Raw genomic sequence first — 10,258 nt, forward strand, 5'->3', positions numbered from 1 at the left:
TTAATTAACACATATTAACTCTCTGGAGTACTTTTTCTTTTTTTTTTTTTTTTTTTTTTTTTGTAAAGGTGGCCCAAGTAACGATTTGATGGGACATTTCTATTAAAACTCACAAACTCTACAGACATGAAAATATTTTCTGTATCATAGTTTAATTATTACATCCTTTCCACGATCTCAGAGCACACATGACACGTCCCTCCCCGGCAGCAGCTCCAAGATGGGTGCCTTCCTTTAGGAAGGCAGCAGACAAATATATTGAAATAAAGAACTGGCAGGAAATATTCCAAGTCCTGCTGACGGTGCTATAAATGACAACAGGATTTTCGACTCCACCAACAGATGAACAAGATCCTGCTCTCTGCAGGAGAGGGGTTTTCCATTTATTTTCATGTCAGAACCACAACTTGCGTCTTGGGATAAAATGAAACGAGTAAGTGGGTGCACTAGCCCAAATAAGGAAAAAAAAAAAGCGCTACAGCGTCAAACCTTTAAAGAAAATTCAATATTGGCATTTGAATTCCTGCTTCCGATTGCTGCCAAGCACAGTGTAGTCTTAAGTGAGCAAAAGAAGGATCAGATTTGTGTCTGAAATACTCTCAGATACTGAAAGTATTTTGTTTGTATTTTACATTCCATCGCCTACATCCTGAACTGAAATAGGGCTCGATTCTGGAAACTCACAGTCTTTTAAGTGTATCGAACAATCAGAGATTTACCGTCTGGTTCAGGGTTGTGAGCTATGCCAAACCAAAAAGTGGGGTTCCCATCTGGCTCTCTGCCTGGCCAAGGGCACACGGAAAGCCCCAGCTCGGACCTGAGAGGGCAGACCCGCACAGCTGGCGAGTCGCAGCTGGCGGGTCGCTGTCGGCAGTGTTGCATCCTTTTGCCTGGTGAATTGGAGGAGCTGCCAGGGGGAACAGGTAATTTTCTGACAGTCTTTATTTTAAGGTTTTCATACTAAAGAATATGAAGATTTTTCCCTCAAATAAAAGTAACAATTCTAAAGAAAAGTGTTTGCAAAAAAGGGCACGTTTGACTCAGTGCAAACAGATAAAAACAGACTAATAATGTTCAGCCTTTAACAGTTCTGCCCTCGCCCTGTGCAAAACAAAAAAGAACAAAACAAACAAAAAAAAATTCTGAAATCCTAGGCACAGAGAAGAACGGATTGGATTTGGGATTTTTACCCTTTGGCTCTGCTGAGTGAGAGAAGGCAAATGCTCAGACAATATATTCAGGGGCAAGTTATTTAGAGCTTGAACCAAAGACGCTGCATACAGATGGGTCTGAGCTTCTGATCATCAGAAGCATCGTGGAGAAAGACGAGATTCTGCTGACAGCACTTCAGTTAACAACTAGGCAAGCAGTAGTTTGTCAGTAACTTTATTTCTTTTTTTAAAAAACCGCATGACAAACTGGAACCAAGACCAAAATACTGTATCCACTGTACATCGTTCATTAGAAAACAAACATACACCACATTTGTATTCTACCAAACAGAGAGTGTATTTCCTTTAAAATTATATAGTGCGTGCTTTTAGATTCATGCTTTTTAATATTTATTTTACATTTGTTACTCAAATATTATCTGTTATAAATAATTGCAACTCGATCAAATGGTGCACCTGTTATGCGAACCTCTTCAGTGCTGCAAGAATGGCTTTTTGTTGCCTGTTTTTTTTCTGCGTTTCCAAAAAGCTGTTGGTATTGCTTTATTAGGACCCGAGCAAGCACAGGTGAGGTGTCAAATAAAGTGTACAGGTGCCAGAGGCGTTTGCAGACCCGGGTGTGCTGCTAAGCCCCACGGCTCAGACCGCTGGAACGAGTGATGGGAGAGCGCATAGAAAAAAATCGTTTCCAAAAGGCACAATTTTCTCGACACAAAGGTACAATAAAAATATATGGCCACTGAAATGCGGGCGCCTATCGGGATGCGATGCCTGTCCAACGGGATCCCGGGCCCGCCAGGGTTTCGCCCTCCCGCCCCTGTCCCGGCACCGCAGCTACAGCGCCAGGGGAGACGCTGCGGAGGGAACCCGGGGACGCCCGCGCACCCCTGCCCGCCCCGCCGGCGGCTCTGCCCGCCAGTCCGCGCTCCTCCGCGACACGGCCTCCCATGGGACCGCCCCGGGAGCCCAGAGTAATAGGGAGGGAGGGCTGCAGCGCTCCCCTCACCCCCGCCCCGCCCCGGCCGCCTCCCGCATCACTGCTCGCGGTGCCGGCTGCCGCTCTCCGGGTCGCTCTGGTCGTCGGTGAAGCAGACGTCCACGTCGCTCTCGTTATCAGTCTTTTGCTCCTGCTCGGGCTGCGCGTAGCCAGAGTCACTCTTGTCCTCGGTCGCCTTGCCGAGGCTCTGCCCCGGGTGCCGGGACTTGACGTGCCGCTCCAGGTCGCGGCGTCGCACCAGCACCTTGCCGCAGTACTCGCAGCGGTAGGGCGTGTTGCCCTCGGCGTGCAGGCGGATGTGTTTGTTGAGATTGCTGGGGTCCCCGAAGGGCCGCAGGCAGACCTTGCACTTGAGTGGCTTGTAGCCTGTGTGAGTCCGCATGTGGATCTTCAGCCCGTACTTACGGGAGTACAGCTTCCCGCAGTACAGGCACAGGTGCCCGGTCTTGGGTTTCCCTCCGGCCGCCCCCGCCGCCCCCGCCGGCAGCGTCTCCAGCCTCCCGCGGCCTTTCTCGGCCGCCAGCTCGGAGAGTTGCTGCGTGTGCATGGCGATCTCCCGGTCGATGCTGGCCAGTGAGCCCAGCTCTGCGGCGTGCAGACCCGCCGCCGGCCCCGCGAAGTACGACACCGACTCCGGGTACTTGAGGAGGCCGCCCAGGTGCAGCTTCAGCGGATAGTAGGGCGCGGCCCCGTAGAGCAGCTCCCCATTGTAGACGGTGAGCGGCATCACCGGCAGCCCGCACTCCCCCGCGTACGCCTTCAGCCCCTCGAAGGGCGGCAGCGCGAAGCGCTCCAGGGCCCCGCCGGGCAGCGGCGGGTAGCGGGCGGGCGGCAGCGCGGCCGCGGGCAGCCCCCGCTCCACCTGCCGGAAGGCCGAGGCCTCCTCCAGCGGCGACAGCAGCGGGAAGGCGCGCAGCCCGCCGCCGCAAGCCAGCCCAGACGCCGCCGCCGCTGCCTGCGGGGCGGCCTCACCCGGCAGCGCTCCGCACTTAGGCGGCGCCTCGGCGGCGGCGCGTCCCGCCTTCAGTCCCCCCAGCAGTTTGGAGAAGCCGAGGGCGGCGGCGCCCCGCGCCTCCTCCCGCAGCGACCCGGCGGGGCGGAAGGCCGAACGCGCCCCGGGGCACAGCGCCAGCCCGTTACCGCCCGCCGGCCCCAGCAGCGGCCCCGGCCCGCGGGCGGCCCCCACGCTCATGTCCAGGGCGCGCTCCTGCTCCTCCTTGCCCGCCGCCCGCTTGGGCAACGCCGGCTTGGCGAGCGGCGGGGAGGCGGCGACGGCCTCCCGCTTGACCGCCTCCCGAGGGCCGCAGCCGGGCGGCGGGTGGCCGCGCAGCGAGGCGGCCGGCGGCTCCTTGGGGGGCAGGCCGAAGGCGGTGGCAGCGTGCCGGCCGTGGTCGTGATGGAGGAAGGGCCGGCCGTGGCTCAGAGCGCAGTGGAAGTGGACGTGGGCCTTGAGGCTGTTGGGGTACTTGAAGGTCCTCCAGCAGTACCAGCAGATGTACCGCTCCTCCCCTGCGGAGGCAAGCGGAGAGACCCGTCAGCGGCGGCCGCGCATCCCCGCGCATCCCCCCTCTCCCTCCGCCTCGTCCCGCCCCCGCCGTACTGTGCCGCGGTACGGAGCGGTGCGGGCGCTGCGCGGTCCGGGCTGAGCTCCCGCGAGCGGAGTGCCGTAGGGCCGGGGGGAGCAGCTGCTGCCGCGAGTCGTCTGTCGGAGGGCCCATCTGTTGGCGTTTGGAGAGGAGGTAGCGTATGTCAGGGAGTCGGCTGCACCGAACAAAGGCCAATCTAATGATCGTGAGCCCCTCATTACGCGGCGAGACAATATCCGATATGTATGGGCCATATGTAATCGTTCCCTTTCAGAGGACAATGCCCTTTGTGCCCCGTCCCATTTCGACTTCTCTCAAGCGGAACAGACCTCGGTGGCCGCGGCTGTGGTGACTGCCCGACACCGCAGAGGCTCAGGCTCCTCTTTCCTCCTCTCGGCCTTGTGTGTAGGGAGGGTTCTCCCAAGGAGGAGCATCTCCCCAGCCCCGACGGTAAAACGCCGCCTCTGTGGCCACCTGTCTGTCTAGGAATCCTTTTCTTTCTCTCTTTCACTCCTCTCCCTTTCCTTTCCTCTCCCTTTCCTCTCCCTTTCCTCTCCCTTTCCTTTCCTTTCCTCTCCCTTTCCTTTCCTTTCCTTTCCTTTCCTTTCCTTTCCTTTCCTTTCCTTTCCTTTCCTTTCCTTTCCTTTCCTTTCCTTTCCTTTCCTTTCCTTTCCTTTCCTTTCCTTTCCTTTCCTTTCCTTTCCTTTCCTTTCCTTTCCTTTCCTTTCCTTTCCTTTCCTTTCCTTTCCTTTCCTTTCCTTTCCTTTCCTTTCCTTTCCTTTCCTTTCCTTTCCTTTCCTTTCCTTTCCTTTCCTTTCCTTTCCTTTCCTTTCCTCCTTCCTCTCTCTCCCCACTTTTCCCTTTCCTTTCCCTTCTCTTTCTCCTTCCCTTCCTCTTTCTCCTTCCTCTCTCTCCCCACTTTTCCCTTTCCTTTCCCTTCTCTTTCTCCTTCCCTTCCTCTTTCTCCTTCCCTTCCTCTTTCTCCTTCCTCTCTCCCTTCTCTCCTTTCTTTTCCTTTTCTGTCTCTTTGTATCCATCTTTCTCTCTCTCATTTCTTCAAGTCACCATACTACGCTGATAAGCCCCCGAATTTCCCTTTCAGCCCTTGCTCACCCTGACCGTCCCCAGCTGACCCTCACCCCGCAGCTTAATGCACAGAAACACCTAAAGTGAGGCCAAGTGCCGCACGGAAATGAGAGCCCGCTCCAGGCCTGGGGGCAGCTCCTCACGTTTCAGGGAATCCCGTGGGGGATGGTGGGGGTGAGACCTTGCATCGCGCCCCGCGTCTGTCGGGGCACCCGAGGGGGGCGAGTCGCCGGGGTGGATGCGATGGCCGTGACCAGCCTCCTGAGACGGCTTTTGACCGGCGTGAGCCGGTGTCCGCTGCGGGTGGAAAACGGAATCTTCGCTCTCCCCGGGAAACTCGCGTGCGAACTCGCGTGGAAGCATCCCGCGCTCTTGCGTGTATCTCTCCGTCTGTGTCCTCGCAGCATTGTGAAGGCGTTGGACGTTGTTTTTCTCCCCGTTGAGGAGGGAGAGAGACGGGACTGTGTCTGCCCGGGCCCCGGAGAGGCAGCAGCCACGGGAGGAGGAACCACTGCGGCAGTGCCACTACCATGCATCAGAAAACGGGTAAAGGAGAGGTACGGATGGAAAAGAGTATGGCCACGGGCCTCCACTCCTTTCCGCTGTCTTCGTTTGCCTTTGCAGGCCTCTTCAGCGGCGCGGCGAGGCCCTGGTATCCTCGGCAAAAGATTGTCGGGACCGGCCCTCGACCGCCACCGAGCCCGGCTCGGCGCTCTCCCCGGCTCAGCTCCAGTTCAACAAGCACCGCTCGAGGGGGAAAAAAAAAGCAAAAAACAAACAAACAAACAAACAAACAAACAAAAAAAAAACAAACTAAACCCCCTTTCTCACAGCGGTGACCCAAATCAATGGAGTTAAACACAGAAGAATTCCAAATTTCTGATTTGGTTTGGTTTTTTTCGTTTTGTGTTAAAAAAAAAAAAAAAACCCAAAAAAAAAACAACTGAATTTCTTCCACTCTTTTTTCGGTCAGTGGGGATTTCGGGGTTTGGGTTTGGTTTGATTTTTCGGGTTTTTTTTTTCAGCATACGATCATTAAAAGAAGAGCACTTCAGCATGCTGATACACTTTTTATGAGTCGGTATTAATCAGTCTGGAAACTGTGGGGCTGAAGACACGGCAGATCCGTAGGGGCACTTTGCAACTCAGCCTTGCTTCGACGGGGAGAGTCAGATGCCGCACGCTAGGAGCCTCTTGCAGACCTGAGCTCTCTTTAGTTTTTTCCTCCGAGTAGCGCTGATACCCATCCGCAGTCAAGGGCTGCTGGAAACGAGTGGGACACAACCCAGCGTCGTGTCCTCCTTGCTACCGAAAGTTCGCCAGGCTTCTCGAGGGGGTGACCCTCGGCAGATCCATGGCCTCACTGCCCTTAGACGTGGCGGGGACAGAGACGTGACCAAGAGTTTCTTTTCCGGGTGTAGTTTTCGTACAAGGAGGGATTTGAGTTCTTGCGCATGGCAGGAGTCGATGGGATACAATAGCCAAAGCCCGGCTTTCCCGCCGCCGTCCCCTCGGGCCGGACCCTGGTCACCTTGCGGAGCGGCCAGCCGTGATGGGGGGCAGGGGGCAACCCCTGCCCGGATCGTGCACTCCCTCCCTTCCCGGGGACACCGCCAAGATGAAGGATTTTCTGCGTCAAGCAGAAGCGTCTGGGGTTCCCTCGTCTCCCGCGTAGCGGGCTGAGCCTGAGGGGAGGGAGTACCCCCAGGCAGCTGCCGCCACCGGCGCCCGAGGGAGCGTCCGGACCCAGGACCAATGGGAGGGGGTGCCCGCCGCCGGAGAAGCCCGACAGGTGAACATTGAAGTGTTTCGTCTTCTTTTCCCTCGCTTTTAATGTGCTGCCACCTTATCATTTTGTTAACACCGGTGTAATTCCAGCTAAGAATAGATCTGCGGATTGAAACAAGCCGTCCCAGACGGGTGTCTTCCCCTTCCCAATATCCTTGGATATCCTGATCTCAGTGTGATTTGACGCCGACTTTTTACCTAACGTATCCTAATTTACAGGGACTGCCCAGTACTGCCCAGTTTTGACTTGACTGTGTGAATCTACCCGCAAGAGAACCTGAAAAGAGTCTCTGAAACTCTGAACACGGAAGGTAAACCCGATGTCTTTAGAAACTACTGAGCCAATTTGCTGTCTCGCATACCAACTATAACGACGTTTCACAGAAACCCCATTTGCCTATCAAAGGATCATTAAATCGGGCCGATGACGGAACAAGTCGATGCATGGGGGGCTTTCCATACGCTACCGAGTTAATAGATCACCCTTTAAATGTAAGCAGATGGAGTCTTAGTTTAAAGGGTGGTGGGTTAAATTCACGGCAGCTGTACCGGCATTTATTTTTCTGAGGGCCCACGTTTGCCTACCGCAGTTTGAGTTCCCGGCAAAGGTGTCGTTTAAGGAGGGTTTGTTTTGTTTCATTTAATTTGGCTGCTCGGAAATGAGTGCCCACATCTGTACCTTTCTCGTCGTGCGTCGGCGTGGCCGTGACGGGGATGTCAAACCACTGCGCCAGAGGGTTGGAGTACCAGACGGTGAGCTCCTCTCCCGGCTGGACATCTCGCAGCGCCCGGTAGAAAATCTGGGAAGGGAAGAAAGGAAACTTCTTCAGGAGGCTTGAGAGGGGAGGCAGGTGGCGGAGAGAGGTGCCAGGCCAGCCCGGAGCCGCGGGTGGGGTACCTGTCCTCCTGGCAGATCCGCAACAGCCTCCAGTGTCTGCTCTTGGGAGTTTCGGGCAGCCCGGATTAACCCTATCCACTCCAGAGCTGAGCTCCCGGCTTCATCCACTAATTCCCCTCTGACCATCCGCACCTGGAAAACAGGCGACACTGCTGTCATTTTCACGTGAGACGAAACACAAAGAGAGCAAAAAGCGTACTCGTCCCCCTGCCCGCTCTGCCTGGCCCGTCGAGCTGCTTCCCCACACTCGGCAGGGGGCTGAGCATCGCAGCTGAAAGCAGCGGCGAGAGCATCTCCTTTTGCCGCCCTTTTGACGCTTCCATCCTCACCCACCTTTGGGTAGGACATTCCCCGGCTCGCAGGTGCCTTGGGAGAGATGCGGCTGCCCTAGTGGGGGTTGCAGTTCTGGGGGGTAAGGATGGAAGACCCCGTGCCCGGCAAGGGGAAACGGGATTTTTCCCTTGGGTCGCATTGGTCCAAACGCACCTTGTCCAGTTGCAGATGCTACATTTTGCTTATCGTTATATTAAATGCCCAGGTACGATTTTTAGGTTTTTTTTTTTAAGAGTTTGTGCAGTCTCTGAGTCCGTGCAAAACCATTGCGACATGCAAGACTTGTCGGGAGACGGGGAGGGGGAAAGGGGAGAAGATTCTGCTTAGCTACAAAGTCCCTGTAGCCCCATACTTCATAATCTGCTTGCCCATACAAAGAGAAAATGAAGTGCCCATTCCCTGAATGACCGTGCAATAAAAGTCATCGGAACAAAGCAGTCTAAAGGGAGAAACCAAGGGAGCCAGATGAGAAATAAATTTGAGTGGGCTGGCAGAGCGTTTAAAAACAATTAAAGTGCATTAAAAATCAGAGCGGAACGCGTGAGCCGCGGCTGCCCGGGGGGCGAAAGGAGGAATCTCATCCGCAGCCCCCAGAAGAGCCTGATGAACGAGGTGAGAGCCCTTCACCACCTCCTCCTCGCTCCTCCGCTCGGACATGGACTGACCCCGAAGCCCGTAGCCGGGTGGCCGCCATCCCCCCCGCTCCGGCTGTGCGGGTTGTTTGCAGCTCCGGGGGGGACGTCCCCCCCCGAGGCTTTGGGGGGAGGTCGAACTGCGCTGGGCTGCCCCGACACCTGCGACCTGCACCCCGACGCCGTCTCCGGGGTAGTCCCGGCCCGCTCGCCCCGCACTCCCTTCAGGCCCAAGCCAAAGGACTCGCGGCCGGGGAGAGGGACTAGGGGCACGAACCCGAGCCAAGCGCAAAAATAAATCGGTGCATCTGCCTCTGCCCCTGCTCCTTCCTGGGACAAAACCCGGGGGCTGTGGTAGCCTCATGTCCCCGTCTCTCGGGGGCTCCAGGAGCGAGGAGCCGGCCGTGGCACATCCTGGCTCTACCAGGGAAAGGGACAATGCCCCAGTGAGCGGAGCCCCGGGGTCGGGGGCTGGGTGGCGGGACCAGGGCCCTCCGACACCGGGCACGGGGCTCAGGCAACGCTTCCAGCACGTCTGTGTCCAAGGTTGGCGCGCGGCCGCTCCTCCGGGAGAGCCCCCGTGTCCTCTGGCCTCGCTCCGGAGGCCGGCTGGGCTGGGGGCCCCGGCACTAGGAAGGAGGGGGAGAGGGCACGGGCGGGCAGGCTTTCCTGGCAGAACCACGGGGAGACACCTCAGGACGTTCTGGAAATGCTTCCCTTTGCTTTCCTGTCTTGCTCTAAGAAAGGAGGATCGAGGAGAGACGGGGGAAGGGCAGCTTCCTCTCCCAAAGCCGGCTTCCCCCGAGTCAACGAATAATCAAGGTCCAGCGGTGCAGGAGAGACCGTAGGAAAATACCTTTTTTTTGGGTCCTGGCTCCTTGCGGTCTGACAGGTACTTTCCCAGTTTGAAGGTGCCCGGCACAGGACCCAGGCGCAGCCCAGCCGGGATGCAGCTCTCCGCGCTGACGCTGATGGCCGGAGCCCTGCTGGTTTGCATCGCTGCCGCTGGGTGTGAGCGCTCGGGAACCCCAACTACTTAAGGGGGCCGGAGTGACAGCGGCAGGCGACGGGAGGATGAGCACAGGCGTATCTCCGCCCGCAGAGTGACGCGGCGCTGTGTGGACGCCGGCTTTTCAACGGGAGCAGGAGGGGTACCCCTTGGCAGGGGGATGCTCTGGGGCGCAGAGTTTGGTGAGAGAGTTTGGCTCCTCGAGCAGCTGCGGAGTCCCATCCAAGAGGGTCACATGGAGCCTTTCCCTAACCCTCCTGCATAATCAGGCAGAGTGAATGGCTGGCAGACAATGGGCCAGGCGACCTTCCCATTCCTAAAAATCCAATTTGTCAAGGGCAAAGAAAAGGCGCTGGTGAATCAAAGGTCTGGAGGGACCATTAATCCTCAGCATGGGGTATTGTCCCCGAGACAGTTACGATATTTTAAGTGACAAATCCACTGTATAATTTCTCCATAAATTTTACTTCCTTTTATTGTTCCTCGACAAACCAGTTTTGGAAAATAAGTGACTATTTTAAGTCTACTTGGCTGAGCCTTTTGAGGTTTAATATACTTCAAAGATTTTTAATTCTCTTCCCTTGGCTTTATTGTAAAGGAGATTAAACAAAGAGATGGGGAATGTTTTGAGGACTTGTTAACTTCTATTGATTCCCGGCGTGTGCCATACAGAAATTGGGCAGGTACTTGATGGGAAAACACCAGAAAATACCTACACTTTTTTTTTTTTAAAGAACGACCATATTACCATTTCAGT

General features: G+C 56.0%; 1 protein-coding gene across 1 annotated transcript; it reads right to left on the reverse strand.

The window, feature by feature from the left end:
• Positions 1–2,206: 2,206 nt before the first annotated feature.
• On the reverse strand, positions 2,207–9,489 carry PRDM13 (PR/SET domain 13). The gene is made up of 4 exons (XM_069008592.1): positions 9,349–9,489; positions 7,528–7,659; positions 7,309–7,429; positions 2,207–3,678 (listed from the first exon to the last, which is right to left on the reverse strand). Exons 1-4 carry the CDS (start codon positions 9,487–9,489, stop codon positions 2,207–2,209), a joined length of 1,866 nt encoding a protein of 621 aa, XP_068864693.1.
• Positions 9,490–10,258: the final 769 nt, after the last annotated feature.

The sequence above is a fragment of the Aphelocoma coerulescens genome, chromosome 3, assembly GCF_041296385.1.
Source record: "Aphelocoma coerulescens isolate FSJ_1873_10779 chromosome 3, UR_Acoe_1.0, whole genome shotgun sequence".
In the NCBI taxonomy this organism is placed as follows: Eukaryota; Metazoa; Chordata; class Aves; order Passeriformes; family Corvidae; genus Aphelocoma; species Aphelocoma coerulescens.

What these genes read in the sequence shown, in the direction of transcription:
- PRDM13 (XM_069008592.1), bottom strand. Translation starts at nt 9,489, where the DNA reads ATGCAAACCAGCAGGGCTCCGGCCATCAGCGTCAGCGCGGAGAGCTGC. An exon ending in CGGATCTGCCAGGAGGACAG is followed by an intron (nt 7,430 to 7,527) that starts GTACCCCACCCG and finishes TTCCCTTCCCAG; the next exon opens with ATTTTCTACCGGGCGCTGCG. An exon ending in GCCGACGCACGACGAGAAAG is followed by an intron (nt 3,679 to 7,308) that starts GTACAGATGTGG and finishes TTGCCTCCGCAG; the next exon opens with GGGAGGAGCGGTACATCTGC.